The sequence below is a fragment of the Anabrus simplex genome, chromosome 1 (assembly GCF_040414725.1).
Source record: "Anabrus simplex isolate iqAnaSimp1 chromosome 1, ASM4041472v1, whole genome shotgun sequence".
Taxonomy (NCBI): domain Eukaryota; kingdom Metazoa; phylum Arthropoda; class Insecta; order Orthoptera; family Tettigoniidae; genus Anabrus; species Anabrus simplex.
Window position 1 is genome coordinate 853,246,563 of NC_090265.1, and position 26,859 is coordinate 853,273,421.

Consider the following 26,859-nt stretch of genomic DNA (forward strand, 5'->3'; position numbering starts at 1 on the left):
GAAATTAATCATATATTCCAGGTGAAAGAACGATTGAGAGAAGAAATATCCAGTTAAATATGCAGTTAAACTTAAGGTAATAACATAACGTATCGAAGAGGAAGAGCGAAATCTTCACGAGTTACCATAGACCGCCGCACAGATGGCACTGCCATCCACAGTGATGACTGAGCGCGAGGGTAACAGAGGTATTATCGGGAGTAGTACTTCAAAATCTACTAAGAAACTCAAGCATGCAACTTATGTTTGAAAATGATTTCATCTGCTGGACACTTCCTGGATGATTTCGCTGTCTTCGAAGTAACCAGCCCCCTTCTTATCTCCTACGTGCGGAAGAAGAATCGACATTTCAAGTAGTGAAATGCGAGTTTTGGTAGCAAATACAACACATGATCTTCACAGCACACCAACTGCGATGACTTCACTTTAATAACATCTAATTTCTCCAAGCACTCGAAGAAAGTATCACCCCATAAACTATACATACACGAAAGCTTTTCTGCAACAACATTTTCCACTCGCATCAACACATCATAAACACTTTCCGATGCATACGTGAGATATGTGGCGCTTTGCACTGAACCGTAATCTTTAATTAGTTTTAGGGAAGCAGGCACATTACCAGTCGGTTTGCCGAAAAGGAAAGGACGACATAAATCACACTGAATCACTTTTGAAATATTCCGCACTATGTATCCGGCTAAATGATACACTAAGTACTCTTTGCTACCATTCCACCCACTTAACTCAGGTAAACTGTTTTCCCAGTCTGGTATTCGAATGTCATTTACGATGTTCACAATTTTTTCCCTGATTTCATCTACAGCTTGTGTCTTCACTGCACGAATTTTACTTTCAATTTCTCTTGCAAGAATACGCATTTGATTAACAAGAGACGTCAATGGGGATTCAGTTCTGTACTCACAATTTCCGCCAGACGATAAGGCAAATTTAGTCGGTACGTAAATAGACTGCAACGTGTGTAAATGTAGAAAGTCAATAATGGACGGATGATCATCACAACCTAGTGAACGCAGAATACCTAAATGCCGTTCTAGGGATCTTGATTACATTTTCCTGTCAAAACGTAGCTATAATTGTGTTCCCACAAATATTCAGACTCTTTTAAGGTAGGCCTACTTTTCACGGTAACTCTTAAAGACCCCAGTGTCCTTTGTGAAGCGAACGAATTTTTAGTATCTCTGAGAACATTCTGCCATTTAGTTAAAGTTTCAGGTGCCTGTGATCCTTTATACAGTGCTTGAGTGGGAATAACCGAATTTAATGCGTCAATCAGACAATTTAAATCGTTTGTGAAAATTTCCGTTTGTTTACTGTCTTATAAACCGTGTGTTTTAATACCCAGATTGAATGCTATACCATTAGCGACTGATCGACTGAATAGTTGAAATGCCACTCTTACACTCATTCGCTGAAACGAATTAGGATCCAAGTGAGCAGAGGTTAGTTTGCAGCAAACTTTCAATCCGGAAAATTCAGGAGACGAGTCACATTCGTAAACTTTCCTGTAGAATGAATAACCAACAGTATTGCCATTATAATTAACCAGTCCTTTGTCATGAAAATGATTTCTTACACATTTAAATATATGTGGCGCGTTTGAAAATGCCCATAACTTTCTGTTGGAATCAGCTGGATTGGAAATATAACACTTCAGATTCTTTATGTTACCAGATATTCCTAAGCATTTCCATAACTTTTTATTCGACTAGCTACCATCCGATGTGAAACCAATGATTCGGACACCAACTTGCTCTAATTGTATGACGACTTGAATGAGAATGTTTGCAATGATATCACCAGGGGTAGTGTTCCGGCTAGCATATATCGCCATGGGTTGTATCCAGTTATACAGAAAAGGAACAAACATAAAAACTAGAGTATGATTTGCCAAGTGACCCTTGTTTTTATCTTCAGTAAATTTCCCTAAATCAACAAAACCATTCACTTGCAACGACTCCGAGTTAAAGCGAATTTCTTCGCGTGACTTTACCTCGTCAAATATCAACACCCCTAAGCGTTCATGTTCATCCTTTCTATTAAAAAATCTGCTACAGCAGCGGTAGCATGCTCATTTAAGGCGTACGAACATTTTAGGTCCTTCACCAAATTTCTCAAGTGGGATTCAGAAGGCAAAGGCAGCAAGTCATGATTTAAACAGTGCCGATAACCATTGGGAGACTTTATTTTTAATAAAAGTTTATCAAGAAAAATTCATCACTATATCTCATTCCTTTTTACTTTTCGCTTGACATTTCTTTAACATTACATCGACTATAATTTCCTGTTTTTTTTGCTGAGAGAACCGAATTGTTTTGACTAAGTGAAACTTCTCTTTGATTTTATGTCAGAAAGGTCTTTTTCAACCAAATGTATCTTAGCTTTAGCGACATTGAGTTGATTCTGCGTTCTAATGTAATTAACTTTCAGATTCTTCAATCTCCTCTTTAATACCGCAATTGTTTTCCTAGCATCTGCGACATTAGAGCTATCTTCAACTGCTGAGCATATAGGTTGTTCACTATCACTGATATTTACGATCTGTTCAGGGCTTATTAGAGAAATCTCTTCGTGTGGATTGCCTGTTCGTGGGGGAGTTGCGTTTCTTAGCTGCCTTAGAAATATACTTCGGTAGATTAGGAAATATGTCAGGAAATGCTTCTGGTTTTAATTTCCAGCGCTATCTTGGTATCTATACTCTTTCACCATTCACGATAAACGAGTATACTTTTATTAGAAAGTCATCGCAAAAATGAATGTCAGACACGAAACAGTTATGAGTTAATTTTCGGTCTTTTCTATGGATAGCCTTCTCCCATTTCAGTAAAACACCACTCTCTTTAGAGGGCCTAAATAAAAGCCTACCTGAAGACGATCGGTCATATCCAGATCTGCAGCCGGGTACAAAACACGAGGGCATGATTGGTAGTTTCCTCCCGAACTGATATACTGAACCCTTGGGCCACTATGAAGTGTACCTACCTTCATTATCTATCAGCAAATTTTCATGAGATCTGTCTCTTGGGTCGTTTCGAGTTCTTCGTCACTTGCTGAGGTAAAAGGTAGGGTTCAGTAATCCTAACCTACCTACTCAAATGAAAGGTCTATTCACAAAATATTTGTATTTTATTTTGGAAATTGCGGAGGAAATATTAAATCAATATTTTGGATTCGATCTTGTCCACTTGACACCCCAATAATTTAACACAAAAGAGCGGAATAGTGGTTGAGCCTTTGACTTAACTGCCTGATGGGCATCCTTACTAGAAACCATTGTCTCATACACTTAAGAAAATGCAAAATTGCAACACCATGAAGGCATTGGTCGTTTGTGTTGATTTTCAAGATGTGCAACGATACCATGTAGGCATGTAAACGATCAAAGTTTCAGACCCATTGAATTGTTGCTACAGGCTTCCCACGTGATTGGTCGTGGAGGAATCAACTCCAGTGTACGGACTCTTGTGTAGCGTAGTTGACTTGCAGTCTGTGCAGTGAAGTGTTCCCCGTCAAGCATGCCTCGACGACAGAGAAGAGCACGCTATCAACAACTGTCGCCGTTTGAGAGGGTTCGGATAATTGGGCTGTGTGAGGCTGGATTATCGCTAAGGACTGTCGCTGCACGCGTTGGCCGACAGGCATCTACGGTACAACGTGTATGGCAGCAGTGGTGAAATGAAGGTACCCACACTCGTAGACCTGGCACAGGCCCAGCGCGACAGACAACTGTGAGAGAGGATCGCCGCATCATTCGGATGGCCCGGATGGAACCCCATACAATAGCAGCGCAAATTCGAGCAGCTGTGGCACCCCACGTTACACAAAAACAGTTGGTAATTGCCGGCGTGCAGCTGGCTTACGAGCCCGTGTCCCTGCAGAAGGTGTTCCATTGACCCCACAACAGCGACGTGTAAGGCTGGCCTGGTGTCGAGAAAGATAGACGTGGGTCGACGAATGACATAGGGTCGTCTTTAGTGATGAATCACGCTTCTGTCTTGCCCGCAGTGATCGCCTGAATCGTGTGCGCCGACGAACCGGGGAGAGGGGCCGCCCAAATCTATTGTCGAGAGGCACACAGGGCCAACACCAAGCATTATGGTCTGGGGAGCTATTGGCTTTAATGTGAAATCACAATTGGTGCTTGTTGAGGGCACTATGACTGCTCGACATTACGTTGATAGGGTACTCAATCCAGTGGTTGTCCATATGAAGGCGAGCTGCTAATGGGATGTTTCAGCAGGACAGTGCCCGGGTTCACACTGCACGCATCTCCAGAGAAGCTCTCCACGACACCACAATCTTAGAATGGTCCGCCAGATCCCGGACGTCAGTCCTATTGAGCATATGTGGGACATGATGGGTTGACAACCGGCCAACCGTCCTCAGCCACCCACAACTCTGGAAAAACTGACCCGTGCAGTGCAGCAAGCATAGGCCACAATTCCTCAGGAAGCGATCCAGGGTCTTATTGACTCCATGCCTCGACGAATTCATCAATGTATTGCAGCTCGTGGTGGGCACATCCTGTACTGATTGTTGTCCAAACTTGCGGTCAGAGGGACCTAAAAGTGTAATAATCGAAGCACAACCGAACACTCGTCCTGCATGTTCAATCGCAGCAATGTAGCACCACTCCTTCTGGGTGTTGCAATTTCCATTTACTTCAGTGTATTTAATAAAGAAAAGAAAGTCTGGAGATCCTTAAATTCGGCTTCCAACGGAGACTGCATGTGCCATCATAATGATTCTTGATGAGCCATCCCTCGTAACACGAACTCTGGACTCTGGGTATAATTAAAGCAGTCCAATCGGCGTGTGCCACACAGTGGTTGTACGGCATGGACCCTTAATTGAATAGATGTGACCTGCGACTATGTTATGGACCGACATCTAAACTTCTAAGTTACTTTAGCGTTATTGTGGATGATGACCGCAAGGAAAATGATGCTACAGTGGAATATGGCCTTAATCTAAGTCACTGAGGTTGATGACCCCATGACCATCCAAGTTTCTAAGCTGAAGGCTAAATACAATTAAGTTACATCGGTTGATGACCAAAGTTTCCACTTTACTAACCCCAGCACATTTAATACTCAATAAATCAAAGTCAGATAATACAACAACAACAACAACAACAACAAAAACGCTCACAATACTTTGTGGTAGTAAAATCCATTACCTTCGGATATGTCCCCTTAATCGTTACGTTAACATTTGAATATTTCCAGAAAAATAAACTAAGATTTCCAGAATGTATCTTCAAGTTATTCACTTGGTTTAAAGTTATTTCACAAATGCGGTTTCCACTGAATTTAATAATTAAATGATTTAATAAATCTTAATAAACAACAAATTGACGAATGGTTTCTTCCACATGTCCCCAATCAAATTCTAAGATAATTTTAATTTATTTGATGTTTATCATCTGTTGTTATCGTGCAGCTGGAATAATTTACATCATTTATTTCCAGTATTATATCTTGTTTCATGACATCACACTTTAAATCTAATCTAATACTAGCCATTATTAATACTTGGATAATCCAAATAATTAAGCACAAAGCAAAAATCCGCATGAGTAACTCGCCGTACAATCTAAGCCGATTACGATGGCATATCTCATCATAACATTTCCATAAAGCTTTGTGCATCCCTCAAAATAAATCAGTCATCACTACCATCACTCTAAATTTTGTACAACCGTGAAGTTGGCTTACCTCGCTCATTATACTCTAACTTTGGGGTTTCAAATATACATTACGATCTCAATTAAACAAATTCACAGTATCTAATAACATACACGTTACTACCGGATGTAAATTTCAACTAGTTCACGCAATTAATGATCTCCGTTGCCAAAAAATGTAATCGCATTTTTAACACATAATCTGCTACACAACTCCCGTTATTCTAACTGCCCCCTATCGATCAGCTGGCGGCATTGAAAACAAACGACCCTCCTTGCTGTCAGCTTTGATATGTAACACATGTTCAGGTCATGCTTGACTGGCCTTTAAGAATGAAATCTTCGACTTCGCAAATAGAATTAAAATACGATATTCCTGTCCAAACAGATATGCACATAGATTTTACTTTTAAATGTCCTACAATAATTGTACACGTCACAAATTAATACCTGCGTGGATTCTCTCGCACCTTTCCATCCCAAACATTACACAAAATCTTCCTCGGGCTCACATAAAATCCCGGCATCATCTACAGGCTTCCAATCACCTGATTCACAAATCCTACCTCAATTCGTACGACAAATCTAAACTCTTGTCTCAAACTCGACGACTCTCACTGACAAAAGAACTGGAATAAAAAATCCTTCGAATCCACGACGCATAATTACGCACAAATACTTTAAAAATGAACAACTTCGCATAAAATGATCTCGTATATTAAAACTTGGATTTTCAGAAAAATGACTGACAAACTTTAATGTTATTTATTGTCACATAGACAGTTTAACGGACATAGAATTGTATTACACTTCGTGACAAATATTCGCCGATCTGCATTACTCAACCCGACTGCGCGCTTCCACCCGATTGAAAATGGGTAACCACGGATTTTTGCACCAATTTCATCAAAATTCAAACAGAAAATTTTACGTCAGATAAAACATTTTAATTTGACATCACAAAATATAGGCAATAAATTCACGGAAATGACGATCTACTTTGGACGGATATCACTTCGAAACCCTCACTAATACATTTTACCACGTGTTACACGGCATTCGCAATACTTTATAAAAATTTCTCCAAACAAAAAATAAAACAAATGACCTTTTGTCATATTTCTGACATTCACAAAAACGTATTGGTGACCAACTGCGTCATAAATACCCATTTCAAATACATACAAGTTTGACATCATAAAACAAGATATAGTACGCGGTAAGATGGCATTTCACCTACCGTAATTTTACGTCAGCTTCCATTTTTGGGCTCACCAGTAACCGTTCTATATTTATTTATTCATTGTTACACTTCTGGCTTCGGATTTTGTTTGAGTCATATTTCCTGAAAAATAAAGCATAAAAATGCCCTTCACTTGGTGTTTCGTTGATCGAACTCGACTGATTGTCTTTGTTGCCCGCACACGAATTACTTCTCTTTACCACACAATATTATACATTTTACAAAAACTACTTCGGTATCTGAACCGTCTTTTATCAGATTACTTCTGCTATGAACAACTCTCTCCACATGGAGTTAAGACCCAGCCACATCGACAAAATTTAGGTTTGCAGTACTTAGTCTACTTTTTGACAAACGATTTACTGAACAGTTCAACCCTCTCTCTAACACGCTTCAATGATACAAATGCAGGGGTTTAAATATGGCGTCCCTTCTTATTTTATAGGAGCTATCCTCTCTCCAGGATCTCTCCCTTGCCGCCAAGAAATTTGCATACTTTTTCCGACTTAATGGAGTTTTTGCTGTAACCACGTACTTGCTACCTTCCTAGCGGCTGTATTCATAAACATTTACAATTTATTCTTACGAAATTAACTGGTTATATTACCTCATTTGATAGGCACTATTTTCTGTCGACTTAACGTGGGTAAAATAGACCCGCGCGTCTCTTCTGAAATAATCCACAGAAATGGCTTAGCAGTCTCAAATCCGTCTTAGTAAAGACCAATTGTCTTATAGATAAATACAGGACCCTCATTATACTGCGTTCACTACTAATTCTTTTATTTAAATTTATTTATTCAACATAAACTTTCTACTGTATCCATCCATTTTCGACACGTGCAGATGACGTCACATGCCATAGCGTGGGAAGGGAGGTAGCCACCCCCTTCCCACGTGTCGCATCTGAGGTATATAAAAAATTCGAGATTCTTATTACAATTGACATGGGGCCTCCTGTAATAACTTTTATACTTACAATTCTTAGGGCACAAAGGTTCAATACGTTGCCTTATGGCACAATAGCGACAAAGACCGAGGTATTTAAAACATAATACTTTCACACCACTCAATCGTGAATACACTAATAATGCAAACTATCGAAACATCACTGACAGCGACAATAATGAGCAATAAAAATGACTACTACTCAAGGCGAATATAACTCGGGCTAATGGCCAAGGGTCTCTGTTGACATCACAATCGCCTGTGCTGCCACCAAGCAGGTGTCCCACCAACCTCTTGAGCTCTCTTACGGGCGAACGAAGAAGATGTCACACTTCCTCTTCGATACGCTATAGTAATAGTTACCTTTGTCTTGAACCATTAATTATATTTATATGTATATAGACTATTAATTTTAAACATAACTTTATTATACAGTACATATGGTCCGTCTCCATCGGCGTTGTAAATTATTTTTTTCATTAATTAATGTTAGTCTTGTTTTAATATTTAACAGATCGATTGCAACAGGAATGTTCAATCAGCCGAGTGTGAATGCAAAGCAGGCGTTTCCAAATACTGTAATCACATTGATGCGCTTTGCGTTTATATTAATACAGAAAGAGATTCTTCGAAGACTTCCTTCCTGCGACAATGGGAAAAGCCTAAGAATGTTGCCCCGGAATATTCTAAAGGTGAACATTTAAGAGAAATACTCAAGGACAGATTAAGTAAGCGGCCAGTTTGTAGCGAATTCAAAAAGTGAAGTATTTGAAACATTCAGCGAAACTGAACTATATGAGAAAATGGAAATTATAGACTGTGCTTTGACAAGAAATTTGAAGGCCGAGTGTGAAGGTGAATCCTTAATTTTTTCTATTTCCATTGTTGAAGCTATCCGATGCTGTAGAACACAGCGAAACAAGACTTTTACTTCAGTGTCTTCAGCAACTAGACCTCCAATCTGTTTAGATGCTATGGAATAAATTACTTGCCAAACAGCAATAATGATATTGTGATGTAAATCAGTATTTGTTAAACATTCCTTGTTATATATGTAGTCCTATGCCTTATCTGTTAACTGAAACTAAAAGCTGCCAAGCTGTGGTTGTAAAGGGCAGTCCCTCCTTGTGCCACTAACTCACTGGGACATTCTATAACCAATAAATAATGAATAAATATATGGCAAATTATCATTAGTGCCAAAAATTTATGAGTGCACGTTGCCAAGTGACGCCCTGAATTTTTATTATGGCAACCTAAAAGTCACAAAATTGCAGACGTATGCTATTGCGATCGAGACTGGGGCTCAGTTTAAAAATCCTGCGTGGTTCCATCAGAGAAAATTACGCATATCTGCCAGCCAGAGTGTACACAAGATTATGACGCTGCAGAGTGGAGATTTTAATAAAATGGCAACTCAGCTCTTTATTTCTAAAGACATAAACAGTCCTGCAGAGAGATGAGGCAGAGATAATGAACAGAGGGCAATTGAGAAATTCTTTTTGTCGTCCCATTGTTGCGTGTTACAATTGGGTTTGTTAACAAAGAAGAGCAAACCTAGCTCTGCTGTAGTCCGGATGGGATAGTGCTAAGTCAGGACTGTCTCTCTCTTTTGGAGATTAAGTTCCCTTACTCGTGTCGGGTAAAGCCCGTGATTGATGACAACATGTGTAATGTTCCATATTTGTATACTGACATTGATGATTATATCAAGTTAAAGGAAACTCACGTATATTACACCCAGGTACAGACATCATTGTAATGTATATTTTGAACCTCAACTCCTGTGATTTTTTTGTATATTCTCCAAATAAAAGTGTGAAAGTGGGTGTCCTTTCAAATATTTTCCCACAGTAGAGAGGTTTCATTTCGAACATTATGTTCCGCTAATTTTCAAGCTTTATACATAGTGTTACATTATTACCATTCTCAAACATAAATTTTACCACTATTCAGACATTTTAAACAAGATATAATTTCTACTCGAGTTAGAAGTAAAAACATTAAACGAACAGTGTAATCATGTACAATTCAATAATTATGTATCATGTCTAAGTTTAGGTCCTACCTAAAAGATACTAGTCGTCTACTTTAATGATCGGAGGAGTGAAGTTCACTAATACACCTACGAGATGAACAATCTTTTCTAAATGAGGTACCAAATCCAAGGCAACTCGGTTACACTGTATTATATAAACCTTCATTCTATGTATGTCTCTTTCAACATGAATTCTGACAGATGCTATATCGTATGTTTTTTCTACTTCCTCAGCTGAAAACTGTGGATTAAATGCAAACGATGGCATTACTATTACTGCGTTCTTCTTTTCAGTGCACGTTTTTATCTGTCTTTATCACACATAACAAGGTCTCCTGGTTGAATATGATTTAGTATAACGGAATGTACGGTAATGTAGCTACCAGTCGCTCTTCCACCATAACATTTAGAAAGGAAAGAAATATAGTCTGAACGAGTAATGGCAACCAGAAAGTTTACAGTTAATGTATTTTTATAATGAGAAAACTTTAATATTCTTTGACGAGCGCTTTGAAGTTTTTCACAGGACACTTCACTACAATCTAAAATGCGCGTGCAATTTTCAAAATTACTTTTAAAGGAAATTGGCATAATAGATTTAATAGTGCATCATTGTGGCCAGAAAGTCCATTCCTTTGTTTTCTCAAAAAGATGATAGAGTGTAAATTTAAAGGCAGCAGAAGCCGTAGTCCTGTGATAATTAAATAAAACGCCGAGAGCGGCAAAACTAATACCCAGTTAGCACTTCATTAACAGAAGTAACATATTTTTCCCTTGGCAATAGTACAATTACGATGGACAGACGGTAACAACGATAACGAGATACGAAACACTGCCAGCTTTACGCCCGCTATTTCAATAACATGATGTTCATTTTCTTTCACTGACTGGTTTCCACAAAAATAATGCGTCTTGTCCACAAGGTCTACATTAACACCACAGTCTTGTTTTAAACAAGTGTCAGTCATTGTTTGTTTGTTCACACGGGGAATAGGCAGATTTGTCTGGACTTCTGCTCCGCAATTATTTCTCAAAGAAGAAAACAATATATGCACATCAGTCTTGTCACTACAGTTATACGGTCAAAATATCCGTCTGCGTGCTCGCGTCACTGAATGATCCATGCTCCATCACACTTCCTTCTCATTTTCATGCTTCATTTTTAGCCTCTTGTATCTCGCCACTGTCTTCGTAATCTACCAGGCCGTACCGTAAGAAGTGCGCGAAGGCAATCAGCTGATCGATTAGGCTGAATGTTACTAGTTGCATCTGTGAGTGTAATACGAAGTGATTGAAAGCTTTCTGTGAATCATAGGGGTTATTGAAAGTCAATTATTGATTTTAAGGACGGTACGTTAAAATATCTTAATTCATGAAATCAAGATTCACATAGGTAGCTATAATTGAACTAGTAAGAAAATGTCGTTTAGGTTAGGTATGCTACCACCTCGTCTGGAGTTGAATTAATTCAGAAGATATATTGCTCCTTGTTAAATATATTAAGTGAATATTTTCTGTTCTGTGTAAATATTACGTGTTGTGAGTTGTGTGTGTGTGTGATAAGCGATTGCCATTATGCCAAGACGTTGTTGTGTACCACAGTTGAATATACACCAGTATTTTCAGTTCCTTCGGATGCGGAAAGAATTCATTTATGGAAGAGTAAAATTCCGAGGGAAAAATTTAACAATCATAAGGAATACGGGAGTGTGCATAATTCATTTTCCTGAAGACCAGATTGTGAGAGAAATCAGAGCAACCCGTGCTGATGGTGAGTCCTGCTTTTGTCTTTCTTCTTGTGGTACAGATTTATAGTAGTGAGTTTTGCAGAATAAGCCTACAAGTAATGAAAAGGTCAATAAGTGAGCCTGAATTTGTGACGTTTCTTGGGTAGGGATTATTGAGAATTAGCTGTCTTTTTTCCTCTGATTCTCTTACTTAAAATGCAGAAATGAATGCAGTTTGTAAATCCTAATCTTTGCTAAATTATTTTTGCATTATTATAAAACTGAAAAGTTAAACTATTGCTAGTATGAATGATTTTTATCTTGTAGACAACAACAAATGGGTCAACGTTTTTGCTTAGGTACTGAATTGGTGGTACCACGCAGGAAATTGGAACTGACAAGTGATGCCATGCCATCAGTAATTCCAAATTTACCAAAGCATCTCACTTCAGACAATTGCGTTCATTGTAAATATCCAAAGGAAGGAAGAAAAATTTATATCCAAAATGAAAACAGGAAATATACTCTGTGGCTGTCAGAAGATGAAATTTCAAATTTAGATCATGTTTAATGAATCAAAGTATAATCATTTAGATTGGATAGTCAAAGGTAAAAATGAGAAATGGTATTTTATGAATGTAGATTTCAGTAAATGTGCATCCCTTAAAAGAACTGTGACCATTGATAAAGAGTTAAAAGTAAGCATTGTTGTTGATAGTATAAATATTGAGGAAGGGCAGTTTTCATATATTTTAGGCCCAGAACTGTTATGCAACTCTTACTCTAAACTGGTTAATTTGTTAACGACAGTAAACAACCTTGAAAGTAATGATGTTACAATTAAGGATAAAATTAGACATATCCAGGTTCTTAAAGAGTGTAATGATGTTTGTGAGGAAAGCAGAATAAAAGCTGCTCTGGATTTCATTAGTGAACAGCTTGCACTTTTATTTTCAAGTCAGATGAGGTATTCTGTTGATTCTTTGGTTTTTGCCTGTAGCTTATTTTATTCATTTCTTGCTGCTTACAGATTTCTTAGGGATTTGGAAATGTTTGCGTTGACACACCCTTCTTACCTCTAAACATTCACTTTATCTAGCATTAGTTCTGATATTAATGATTCACTGAAGAAGTATCTGAAAGTAAAATGTGATGCCCTGGAAGCACATGAAAAACTGGTACCGGTATTTCTGTTGTAAGATGAGATATATGTTAAACCAAAAATTACATACAAAGGCAACAAAATTGTTGGCATGGCAAGAAGTACAAATAGTGAACAGTTTCCTGATCCATGTTTCTAATAGGCTCAGCATATTTCTCTCTCAAACGAATCCCCTTCTCGGGATGCTACACGTTAACAATCATCCACAATTTCCTGATAATTTGCAACCACCCTTTCGTACCCTCTGTATCGTGGATAGTAGATATTGCAGCAATTGCTTTATCATAAAAAACAGCTACATCCTACTGGTGGGGGGTGGTACTACCACTTCTACGTGATATCGACATTTAAATGCTATTCTTGAAAGAAAAACACCTGACTACATTAGATTTCTGCCTTTCCTCGCCCCCGGGCATGGGCGCCCTTGTTTACCATCACTCTTCTCCCGAATTAAAGCCACAAACCAAGCGTTCCTTCTATGAACATGTTGCTTGTTGTTTGGGAATACGAAGAACTTCGTCCCAGGCGGAGAATTTCAACAGGAGTAGTTACATCCAACTACAGAAGAATATGTTCTACTCTTTGTAGACCTTTCTTCCATCTCGAACTTGATTTCGTACCTTAACAAACGCAGCCTGTTAATCGAGTTTCTTCTTATTTTTCTTCTTCTTCTCTTCTTGATGTGTGTGGGCTCTTGTACTGTTACCCAGTCACTACATTTTTCATATAGAAAAACACACGAGAAACTGTATGGTTCCATGAACTCCCATATGGAATAATTCGGATTCACACGCAAAACTATATAAAACTATTATGTAACGAACAGTATTACTAAGTGATACACAAGTCTCGTATGGAAGGGGTCGTACACATAGTTCTAATGGAAGCAGGAGCGACAATGAAATTGACATAGTCAATTGAGCGTTATCGAGGTATTGATTAAGAACCTGTTATATTGACAGGATAAGGGTCAGATAACAAACAAGATATACTAATAGGAAACGGAATTTTCATCTGTATGAGGTTATGAAGAAATTTACGAAGAGAGTGCAAATATACGTGATATTGTAAAAATACATGGTTAAGAGTCTCCAAAGGAATCAGCACAGACGCAATAAGGCAAAGTAGCAAGCCGAAAACGATATTTATATTGGGGAGTAAGAGCATGATTGAACCTTAGGCGTATAATGTTAGTGACTTTTCGGCGTGAATATCCTCCCTTATAAAACCAAGGTTGAGAGGGGATGGATGGTTGAAGCTGATAATAGTATTGGCCTGTGGAACGTGCGGATTGACTCCATTGTTCATGCTAAGCCCGGTAAGGCAGTATACTGTACAGTATACAGTGGTAGTAATCAAGGGGAGGTATGGCTACTGGGAGGGGAGGGGTGTAAAGTCGACTGGCTTCTTCGGCGGCGGAATCGGCGAGCGCATTACCTGCAATTTTTGAATGGCCAAGGATCCATACAAGCGTTAAATATACTCCATCACGCACGAATTGAAAAAGTAACGATTTAACATGGTATGCATACCAATTGAGAGAGGGGAAAAAGATAATAGCGCATACAAAACACTTTGAGCATCTGTATAAATTGTGACTTTGGGGGAAGGAATGTTGTTGAGTATAAAGTAAGGCTTGTTGAATAGCAAATAATTCGGCTGAGAAGATGGAAAATGTTGCTGGGAGATTAAAACGTTCTATTGTGTGGGAATGAGAAATGTAGAAGGCTGCACCAACTCTTTGCGAAGTTTTAGAGTCGTCAGTATAGATAATAACGTCACATACGGAAGGGGTGAGGCGCAGTTTTTTCAAGGAGGGACTGGAAACAGTCGTGGATACGGGAAATAGGGACTTATTAGAATAAATTACGTTGGGGGTATAGTGAAACATATCAAAAGGAAAGGAATGCATGAGGGGCGTAGATGTTTTAAGAAGCGAATGTCGAAAATGATTAAGGGTAATATAAGCTGTGTATATGGCGAGAAATCGTCCGGTTCGATGAGGCTTGTTTGATAATATTCATATAAGAGTTGTAGCTTCGGCAATAAGGAGGAGGAGGAAAATGTAAGGCGTTTAAGCTAGTATTTTTCTGCAAGCATACGCCGTCGTAGTACTAGGGGAAATTCACCAGCCTCTACTAATAATACATTGGTAGGTGTAGTTCTGAGATCACCAAGGCAAAGTCGTAAAGCGCGAAATTGTAGGGTATTAAGTAGCGTAATGGAGGTAAGCGAGGCTGTATTTATTATATGAGAAGTAATAGTAAAAATATGAGCGAATAGTCGCTTTATATAATGAGAGTACGTTGACGGGATCCGCACCCCATTGGCGGCGTATAGCAGTTTGCAGAATTTGGAGGTATCTATCAGCTTTTTGACATAACGATGTAAGATGTCGCTGCCAAATAAGCTTTTGGTCAAAGATTATCCCAAGGTATTTGTAATGAGGTGTAAATGAAATACTATGTCCTTGGGAAGTGTGAGGGAGCGGTCATATGAGCGCTTGTGTGTAAACAGCATTGCAGGGTATTTGTTGAGAGACAATCGGAGGTCATTATCATGAAACCACATATATATCTCACTCATGACGTTACTCATAAGTGTGCATGCCTCGTCAATACAATTATGAGGTGTGTATAAAACAATGTCATCCGCATAAATGAGAACACGAACATGCTTCTAAATAATATGTTCGAGATCACTAATATAAAATGCAAAAAGAATGCCACTTAACATATCTCCTTGAGGTAAGCCACTGAAGAGGAACTACTAGCTAAGTGATGATAGGACGATTGAATTGTTAAAGAGCGAAATGTACATACGTTTTGTAAGATAGCTAGGAAGGTGGCAGGTAGCCGTTTCGTAGCGAGTTTAGCCCAAAGAACATGTAATGGGACGGAGTCGTAAGTTTTATATACATGATGTTTCAAAAAGGACTTTACAAATTTGACAGCTCATAGTTATTTATTCATTTCAGTTACAGGCATGGTTTTGGTGTCATCTTGACTAAAAATATATCAAGTTCTGACTCGCGTGGTACACTAGTACAGAATCGCGCCATTGCAAGTGTTATCGGCAGTTGCAGCAAAGATGGCTGCCTTCACCGTTCCCGAGCGCGCTCGCTGTGTATTTTGGTTTGAAGAGTCGATGTCGGCGACAACTGTGCAACGTAATTTTCGTACAAAGTATGGTAAAGATCCTCTCAGTAGGCCTACTACTTATGAGTGGCGTAAGTGCTTTATTGAAACTGGATGTTCCTGAGGAGACATGCCATTGCTGGTGGGACCTAGTGTTTACAGTGCACTATGTCTTCTGGTATGGGCTAGAGCAATTTTGTTACTTTTATTGATCTGTCTCAGCACTATGCTTGGCTTTGACGAAATGAAAGTGACTGAGGATGAGTGATGCTAGTAATGCCAGCCAGTCCCTTCTATGAATGGTGTGAAAATATTGCTCATAGGGTCAGTTGGTGCATGCATTTCAGTGGGCTTGGCAGACTGATATGTAATAGCAACTTTTGGCTCAGTGAGGAAAGCAACGGGAGACTATCTCACTCCTCATTTCCCTAGTACGCCTCTTCAGTGATGCCTAGGCCATCTATGACAGCTGATGGCGGAACTGTTGAGGATCCAACCAGCTTTCGGGCTGAGGACTAAACATACGTTCCTGAGCAGCAGAGAATAATAAGAAATGAACGAATGAAGAAGTTCTGGGAAGAGAAAAGAAGAAAACTGGGCAGAAAACATTAAGTTTCACGCGGTCCACAGTTGGCCAAATTCGGAAGCAAGAAGAAGAAGAAGAAGAAGAAGAAGAAGAAGAAGAAACTGGATGTTCGGTAAGCCATGAGAAATTCTCAGGTCGTTCACATAGTCTGACGATGTCATAGAGCAAGTGAGACAACGCTTTGAGCACAGTCCTCGAAAATCGACACGGCATGCTTCTCGAGAGCTGGGCGTCGCACATACGACTATTTGGCGTGTGTTGAGAAAACGATTACATCTCAAACCATACAAGTTCACAATGGCACAGAAACTAAAAGTCACTGATAAGATTGCTCGTAAGGAATTTTTGTGTGGACATGTTAAATCGGTTGGAAGAAGATGAACATTTCATTGGAAAGATTATCTTTAGCGATGAGGCAACTTTTCACTTAAGTGGTAAAGTTAATAGACACAACTGTAGGATCTGGGGCAGTGAAAATCCAGTGAAAATGCTAGAACATGAACGTGATAGCCCAAAATTGAACGTGTTTTGTGCATTGAGCAAGGGCAAAGTTTACGGTCCTTTCTTCTTCAGTGAGTAAACTATCAACGGAATAGTATACTTAGGTATGCTGGAAAACATTTTAATCCCACAGATTGACGCTGATAACCAAGAACTCAGCATACACTTCATGAAAGATGGCGCACCGCCACACTACCTCTCCGACGTCCCGGATTTCCTGAATGCACGCATTCCCGGGTATGTGGATTGGACGAGGTGTACCAATTGCATTGCCCCCACGCTCACCAGACCTGACACTTCTTGTCTTTTTCTTGTGGGGATTCGTCAAGGATACAGTGTCTGTTCCACCCTTACCGGCTTCTCTTCTAGAACTCAGACGTAGAATCGGCATCGCAATTGAACGAGTCACACCTGACATGCTGCAGCGAGTTTGCCAAGAAATCGACTTCAGTTGGGATGTGTGCCTCATGACCGATGGAAGACACATTCAACCTGTTTAGGTAAAACTTGATCTATTGTCAGTCAAGATGACACCAAAACAATTTCTGTAAGTAAAATGAATAAATAACTATGAGCTGTCAAACTTGTAAAGTCCTATATATATCCAGAAATGGCAAGGGTACTGTTTTTACGGTGTTGGGCAAGGAGAAGGTATATGGTCAAAACATTAATAGGATCATGAGTACTGCTGCCTTTGAGAAATGCATATTGGTCTCTGGGGTGTAAATCATAATATTCCATTTGTTCACAACAACCGCTGTAGGAATATTTAAAAAAAGTTTTTGCGTATACAGGATCCGAGGACGATACCACGATAGTTCTCTCGATTTGTAGAAGATTTTTGAGGTTTGGAAGTTGGAATGAGGAAAAAAATCGTTCCACTGAAGAGGGGTATGAGTGGTAAACGGGATATCGTTGTAAAAGTGCAGGAGTATCGACTGCGCGTGCAAGGGTAATAATCGAAGCATTTTATATGTGCTGTAATCTGGACCAGGAGAGGATGTGGATGCTGAATGAAGGACAGATTGCAATTCACTTCATTGGAGGGTTTGAAGTAGGATGGAGTATTGAGAGTCTGAGGCATACGGGGGAGGTGGAAATAGAGGTAAAATATAATTCGGGGTCAATGAATGGAAAAAGGAGAGGAGAATATCTTATGGTATGATTCGTTGAACATTATGTGAGGAGGAACGTGACATGGTCCGGATGGCATTCCATAATTGTACGGGAGAAAAATGCGAAGCGAGAGAAGATATAAATAATTTCCACGCGGCATGACGTTTATTATTGAAAATTAATTTGGTTTTGGCAACATGATGTTTTAACCTGAGATAATTCAGACGTGTAAGGGATTGCCGATAGGTATGGAATAAAAGTTTACGCTTTAGAATGAGTTGGTGGCACTTATTATCGCACCAGTGAATATATTGAAAGGGACGGGGGTGGAGGTAACAAAAGGTCTAGGAAGATTATAATATACTGGATGAGAAGTGCAACGAGAGATTGATACGTTAAGGTGTTTTCCGAGAAAAAGCGAATGTGATATTGTAAGTGTGAGGAAAAAGTTTGATCACCGAAATTCCGTAATGATCGGATATTACTAGCAGGGGCATTAGGATGAGCACTGGGGACAGGGCGGCCAAACCTATATGTAACCCAGATGGGATAATGATCGCATGTGAATGTGTCCGAGATTGTTGTCCAAGTAAGCCAGGGTGTTAGATTTGACCGGCAAAAGGTAAGATAGACTGCACTAGGTGGAGATCCAGGAGAAGCGATTCTCGTTGGACAGCCATCGTTAAGAAGAGTCAAATCGGAACGTTGTAAAGAAAAAAGAAGGTATGAACCACGGGGGTATCACTAGCTCCACCCCAGGCGGTATGGTGTAAGTTAAAGTCACCTAAGTAGAGGATATTAGGTAAATGCACAAATTGTTGGAAGAATTGCGCCCATTGTGTGCTTGTGATATGAACATCGGGGGGACACTAAAGATTGATAAGGTGTAACTGTGTATAAGTAATACCAACAATGAAGGTGTGAGGTATATGGTTCTGAATAGATAAGGGTTGGTAAGGGAGAGAACGATGGATAAAGAAGGCAGCTCCACCTTAACCTGGGCCATCATGACGCTCCTGATTGTATCCTGGTAACGAAAATGTTGTTTGGTCCGAAAACCACGTTTCTTGTAAAGCAAGAATATGAGCACAGGCTTCATTAATAATCAATTGAATGTCACTCTTTTTACTGAGCACGCTCCTGGCGTTCCATTGAGGTATGTTGATTATAAAGATTAAAAATGTCACATAACCGGTCTCGCAGTTGGTAGATGACGTGCGTGATTGAGGTGTGATCACCTAAGGCTTGGATTAAAAGATTAATAGTGGATATCTTTCTGAAGGTGTACCTTTTGGCGATAAACTGGGTGCTGCGTATGTGTTAAGGGAGCGGTGGGGAAACTGACGTTAGCTGTAGAAGTAGAGGGTTGGGACTGCAGGGGTGATGACGGGGGCGTTAATACTCACAGGGGAGTTATGTGGAATGGGTGGATCACTGTGGATAGCCATATGTGCAGCACTATCATAACTCGGAGGGGGTATAGGTCGAGGCGAATGCATAAGAACCTGAGTAAAGTTACGTTTTCTCGGGTTTTCGCTGGGAGGGGAGTATGGTTCCCTAGAAAGGGGGAACTGTTACGGATGTTGGGTAACATAATATACCGGGGGTGAAACTTTGGATTTTGCTTCGGGAAAAGATATGGTCTCAGTGCTCATAACTTTTTTTTACAAGTCGTTGATGTTTATGTTCGGGGTATGTAGAGTGCCCTGTTGGATGTTCTCCTTTACAGTGTGCACATGTTTTGATCTGTTCAGTACATTGATCCGTGGCATGCTGCATAGAAAGTTGCCGCATCGATAAGCTTGAGCCCGACACTGCCGTGTTTTATGTCCATAGCGCTGGCATTTCTTGCAAATAATAGGGTTGAAAATAAATGGTTCAACATCGAGAAAGACACTATAAAGTGAGACGTAGCGTGGAAGATTTTGCGAGCGAAAGACTACTTTTACGGAACCAGTGGGTATGTATTCAATGGAGTCATTAATAACAGCCTTACGATGGAGCCGATTGTCAGATTTGACCTTGTTATCGGATTTGAGGAGTTGGAGAATAGCCTCTTCAGTCAGGTTTTTATCCACACCTCGAATAATGCCAAAACGGAAGATATTTTGCTAGGTATATAGGCTCTTGCGTGAATGGTTTCAAGTAAAGAATGACGCAAAACTTCATTCGTTTGAACAGCGGAACTGAATTCAACATAAAGACGATTTATTTCTTTGTGTGTAATTGAATTAACTGGCATTTTCCTATCATAAAAAGGCAGCCTAAAGCCATGGAATAAAGCTGACCTACATTTTTATCTGCTACTGATTCCATCAAAACAATACAAAACAATATATGGTCCAGAATGTTCCCGGGTATAAAATTCCTGTATAGCGGGAGGGGGTGGCTTTTGACCACGTTGCGCTGTTTGAGTTTCGGTTACTTGTTCCTGAGTAGACTGTTCTATTGATTGATTATTCGAAGTCTCGTCGATCATGGACACTTCATTATCGATAGCCAGCTGTAAATTGTCCAAGAGGACCTCCCTCCGCTGGAGGCCGACATCACACGTATTACTCACAGCTGAATATATCAAATACTCTTTATTTGCAAATGAGGTGTCTACCTCGGTGGCAAATGGTACACTAAAATACATTATTGTCAAGCACTAAATTTTAAATTAGCAGGAGACGAAGAAAATTTTCCTAGAATACAATATTATACAATTTACGCTAATAATTTTTTCTATTAAACACACACATCATCCTTAATAAATTTATATTGTTTACAAAATTCTACTTATAATATCTTACAAACATAGTCAACTCATATACAGTACGGTATGTGAAATTACTTCTAATAATACTATACAACTGGTATACGATTAAAATTAACATTGAATTTATTTACATATTTATATTTTACCCATTTTGGAACCTGAGTAGCATAACGACCTGCTGCGTCTTAACCAGAGCCCCTTATGCCACCACTTTTCAAAGTTCCTAAAGGGCCTTCACAGCTACCGTAGCGGTCCCAAGGCCCTCGAAGTCCCCACTGTACTTCACCCCTACAGGCAGTCCCCTACTTGGGCTGTCCTAACTCCTTAGACCAGAGGATGGAATTAATTTAATCACACACATTTTTATTTACAATGTCCTGCACTGGTCGAATGCCCTCTAACATTTCATTTATTATCTCTGTTGTTGTTTATTCTCTTCTTGAATATCTGTACAGATTTTGGAAAAGGATCAAACACTACCCCTGGTAAACTGTTCCACTCCTTCACGCCCTTCCCAATGAATGAAAATTTACCCCAATCGCTTCCGCTAAAATTCATTCTAATGTTTTACTTGTGGTCAGTTCTACCAATATAATTATTTTCCAACTGAAGCCTCTCAGGGATATCTCTCCATGCTTCTTCTCCTGTATAGGCTCTATATAATCCTATAAGTCTAGTTTTCTCCCTTCTCTTACTTAAAGTTTCCCACCCAAGTTCCTTTAACATTTCTGATACACTACTCGTTCTCCTGAAATCCCCTGTTACAAACCTTGCTGCTTTACTCTGCACACCATCTAGTTCTCTTATTAGGTATTCTTGGTGAGGATCCCAAACACTGTTTGCATATTCCAATAATGGACGAACCATACGTAAGTAACTTTTTTCTTTTAATTCTTTGTTGCATCCTTTAAGTAGCCTCATTATGACATGTAACGATCCATATGCTTTCCCAACAATGTCATCAACATGACCCTTCCAGTGCAAATTACTTTCAAATCTCACACCTAAGTATTTGCACTTGCCATCTTTCGGGATAACTACCTCATCCAAAGTATATTCAAATTCAGTTTTAAAGCTCCTGTTTGTAAATGTTGTAACAGTTGATTTGCCTCCATTAATCTTCATATTATTTTCTTCAACCCATTCTTGGATACTCTCAAGATCCCTTTGTAATTCTGAACAATCCTCAATGTTATTTATTTCCCTATAAACAATTATGTCATCTGCATACAATCTTATTTTCGATATTATATTGTTCCCTAAATCATTTGCGTATATTAAGAAAAATAACGGACCGATTATACTACCCTGTGCAATTCCCTTCCAAACTTTCTCTTCCTGTGATATATTATTTCCTACTTTGACTTTCTGAACCCTTGAATTTAGAAATGTTCTTATCCAACGTATACCCCTTACGTCCAATCCTATTCCCTCCAATTTCTTTAATAATATTCCATGTTCCACTCTATCAAAGGCTTTGAAAAGATCTATGGCTATGCAATCTAACTGGCCTCCTGAATCTAACTGATCTGATATGTAATGCTGAAATCCCACCAGTTGTGCCTCGCAAGAAAATTTCTTTCTAAATCCATACTGGCTCCCCATGACCCAATTTTTATCATCACATATCCCTCTGATGTACTTGGATATTAAACTCTCCAGTATTTTACAAACTATACTGGTCAGGCTGATTGGTCTGTAGTTCTCTGGTTTCCTTTTATCACCCTTTCCTTTATAAATTGGTATTATTATAGATTCCTTCCATTCCTTTGGTATTATACTATTATTTATGACATAGTCAAAGAGAAATTTTAAATAAGGCACTATATACCACCCCATTGTCTTTAATACCTCCCCAGTAATTTGATCACTTCCTGCTGCTTTTCCTTGCTGAAGCAGTTGGATTTCTCTGAAAATATCATCATTCGTGAATGAGAAGCTTCTTGTTTGCCTCTGTGTCTCTCCCTCTCTATCTTCTGTTACGGTTTCCAAGTCCTGACAATCTTCTACTGGATCTCTGAATTCCCTACTAAAGAGGTTTGCTTTCTCAGTATCTGTTAAATAGTGTTCACCCCCTTCTCCCACCATTGTAGGAATTTGGATTCCTTTTCTTTTTTGATTCCTATTACATGAATACAGCTTTTTCCATTTCCCTTTGTGGCCATTACCCTCTTGAAGAATGCCATTCATATACTTCTCTTTTGCTTCCTTTTTCACTCTATTCAGTTCCCTCATTAGCTGTTTTCTAGTTTCTCTAGTCTCCCTACCTTCTTTGATTTTCCTGTTTACTATTCTACATTTTCTTTTTAATTTTCTTATTTCGCTTGTATAATAAACAGGGTCTGAGGTCATTTTACCCTTCTTAACAGGTACAAATCTCTTCTCTCCTTCCCAAATGATTCCTATAAATTTAGCCCAAAGTGTATCCACATTATTCCCTTCACTTATCCAACAACTGAATTGTGATTTAAGGTAAGTCCCAAATTCATCAACTTTAGTTTTTCTGTATAATTTCTTGTCTTTTGTGATCCTCTTATTAAGCATTTTTGGTACGAGTCCTACATCCATTATTACAGCCTTATGGTCACCTATTCCTTCAATTACCTCAGTTTTATCAACAATTTCCCATGGTTTAACCAAGAATACATCTAGCAAGTTATTGAGACGAGTTGGTTCTTGCACTACTTGTGTAAATCCTCCCTCCCAAATTAACTTATTTGCCAGTTTCTGTTCATGGGCTTCACTTGCAGCTCCATTCCATTCAACTTCAGGCAAGTTTAGATCTCCCCCAATTATTACCGTATCATTATTGTTTTTATGAGTATAATCTATTATTTTCTCAAATATTTCCATGTCTCTTTCCTCTCTTCCAGGCCTATATGTTCCTATAATTCCCACCTCCTTCATATTATCACAAACTAATTTTATCCCTAATATTTCATCCCTTTCATCCAGTAAACCATTCATGTGAACAATAAGTTTTCTTCACCAGAATAAATACCCCTCCTCCCTTTTTATCTCCTCGGTCTCTACGATAGACTGTATACCCTTCTGGAAATACTTCTGTATTACCCACCCCTTCTCTCAACCACGATTCCAATCCTATCACCACATCTGTCTCATAAGATTCCATCAATGTACCGAATTTTAATTGTTTATTTACTACACTCTGACAGTTTACCAAGAGCAATCTCAGACCTCCTTCCTCCCTAAAACTTGACTGTTGCAATTGGGTAACGTTGGACTCATGAGTTGAGAACTTCTCTGGAACCCAGATCCTTGTACATAGATCTTGATTTAAGGGTCTGGGTTTTCTGGCAAGTTTCCCTGTATGCGCCAGTTTAGTGGTATGGGTTTTCTTAAGTACAGATTAGTTTGCAAATCTCTGTTGATAATTGTAGCAATTTGTCTACAGAGAGTTGCTTTTCCATTACCATTTAGATGTAACCCATGTCTAGTGAACATTTGCCTGCCAAGACCTAAAGTATCTACTACATAGACATTTCTAAAACTTTTACATAATCTCTTGATTTTTATATTTACATCATGTACAGCTTTGTTCACACATGAGTCCTCTAAAAGGTCATACCTGGGTGGCACATTAACTACAATTACTTTTGAGTCAGGTAGTTTGGAAATCTTACCTCTGAGAGTCGTAATTAGTTCCTCACCTTCATTTGCAGCAATGTCATTTGTACCACTCACAATCACCACAAAATTGTCCTTCTCTAACACAGGATCACAACTTGAAAGGACATAAAAAGTTTTGGCACCTGGTTTTATTAGTCCTAAAACCTCAGTTTCTGGATTCTGCAGCTCATCTTTCATGCCTTCTGCCATACCCCGCCCTTGACTGTCTGCGTAGAGATGAATCTTTGGTGATCTTGACTTTCGGTTGGTTTTCTTCTTCTGTAGCTTACCTCCACTGGATTTAACATTATTTGGAAAACTTGGTGTGTCTTCTTTAGGAACTTGCTGCAATAACTGAAATCTATTTTGGCATTGCAAAAAATTTTTCCCGGTTTTAAGTTGTACGTAGTTTCTCCCATATGTTTAACATTAGGCCTAAAATGGCTACGCGTCACTTCCGTCCACGGCGATCTTTCTTCTCCAATATCTTCTTTATCTTCCAGTTTCTTTATTCTGTCCTTTAAGCTTTCATTTTCATGTTTCAAAGCGCATAAGTCTTCTTGTAGCACTCGTAAAATCTTAATTATAGTTTCGTAAGTCTCTCTTTCTTGTTGTTCTGCCTCACTATCAGTTTGTTTACACTCGGGACACAGCCACTCACTTTCTTCAATATCAGTCCTATTTACAATATTTGCACAACGAAAATGGTACCATTCATCACACTTACGATACAGAATCCCATTTTTAACTACTCTTCTGCATTTGCCACATGTTTCACTGCATCTTACACCATTATCTACTATGGATATCACAGACTCACACACAGTAGTCGCCATCTTGGATTTTTTTTTCTGTCACCACAAGTACACAAAGTAAACAACCCACACACGACAAAACCTGATCGGTTCGCGGTGCACTGGACACTGAAGAGTATAAGGTTGTGAACCGCGTTGCTTCACTTCACTGACGAGATCAAGTCACATGAACTATTCGAGCAACTTGCCGCCAGAGCGCAGCAACATCCGTGCCCACGAGGTCCATAACACACGTTCTATCTCATATCACAGTATTCTTTGTTTTGCGTAAAGGAGTGAGTACCTGTGCCTGTATACGAAGGGTTGTTATAATGAAATTATTTCCGAAATTTAAGAAGGATCTGTGCCCTTAAGTATGGTTGGTGGGAGCACTGTATGGATTCTCTTCTATCCAACAATCCGGACGTGTGCTGACTGATACCAAACAGGCCAAAGGATTGAAATGTTTGTGGTACATTTCGATTCCACAATCCGTTATAAAACTTTGAAAATAATTTCAAGGGTGGTCCGTCCCGTGAGCCTTAAGTGACAAGCTGCGACTGATGCATTCCTTCGTGGTGCCGAATTTTCCATTTTCTCTAGAACATTTTATTGCCAAGTTGTTTTACATTGCTCCTTCTGTGAATGTTACGTTATGTGATTTCTTTGCCTCTTTAATAGCTTCTTATATTGTATACATTCTTGCTTTTATTTCCATGTAATTTGTAATATTTGGTATTTATTTAAAAATAAACTGCAACAAATTATTCAAAATTGTTGCTTTTGACACTTTATGAGCATCTTCAATCTTTCATTTCTCAATTCCAGAGATCGCACTTTTCGAAACAAGCAGGAATGGAAGTCTATTTGAAGAAAGAGTTTCTACAGTACACTGGCAGGCAAGTACATAGTACATAATATACCATTAATTTTGCCTAGTTACTATCATATTCAGCGTTTCAATTTGCAAGATTTAATCACCATACTATTTATGGCAATATTTTACTAATATCTGTGTATTACTAAAGGTACCGTACCGGTAGTTATTCAAGGACAAGACAATATTATTAATATATTGATGTTTCTTGCCAAAATTCCCTTGTAAAGAATGCTATTCTTAGAGTCATTTTGTGATAAACTGTACATTTGTTCAGGAAAAAATATGATAAATATATAGGCCTGGAATCATTTCTTGTTTGTATGAATATGAGCCTTTAATCAGGCCCACTTTTGTGTCTAATTTTGAACCTGCACTTTGTCTCGATATTTCAAAACAGAGCTTATTCCTTTGACGTGGAGCGACAGGGACTCGTCCGTATGTTTGGACTGAAATAATTTTCCCTTTCTCCACATCCTCTCGTGATACCTGCCTCATTAGCATAATTTTGTATCAAGGCTCATCCAGTTGTGTAAGAAGCCTGCCCAAATATATACGAATTTTAAAAACAACTCTTCAAGTGCCTTACCTGAAGCCTAGTTAAATTTTCTCTGCCCTCCTCTAATAATACA

At 38.9% G+C, this 26,859-nt stretch overlaps 1 protein-coding gene across 1 annotated transcript in view; it reads left to right on the top strand.

Moving 5' to 3' along the window:
- The window catches only part of LOC136857268 (L-threonine ammonia-lyase-like), a 163,483-nt gene that overhangs the window by 9,624 nt on the left and 127,000 nt on the right, over positions 1 to 26,859 (top strand). Inside the window, exon 2 of the mRNA XM_067135782.2 lies at positions 26,179 to 26,249. Within this exon, the coding sequence (XP_066991883.2) occupies positions 26,179 to 26,249 (71 nt within the window). The remainder of the gene's footprint in view (positions 1 to 26,178; positions 26,250 to 26,859) is intronic.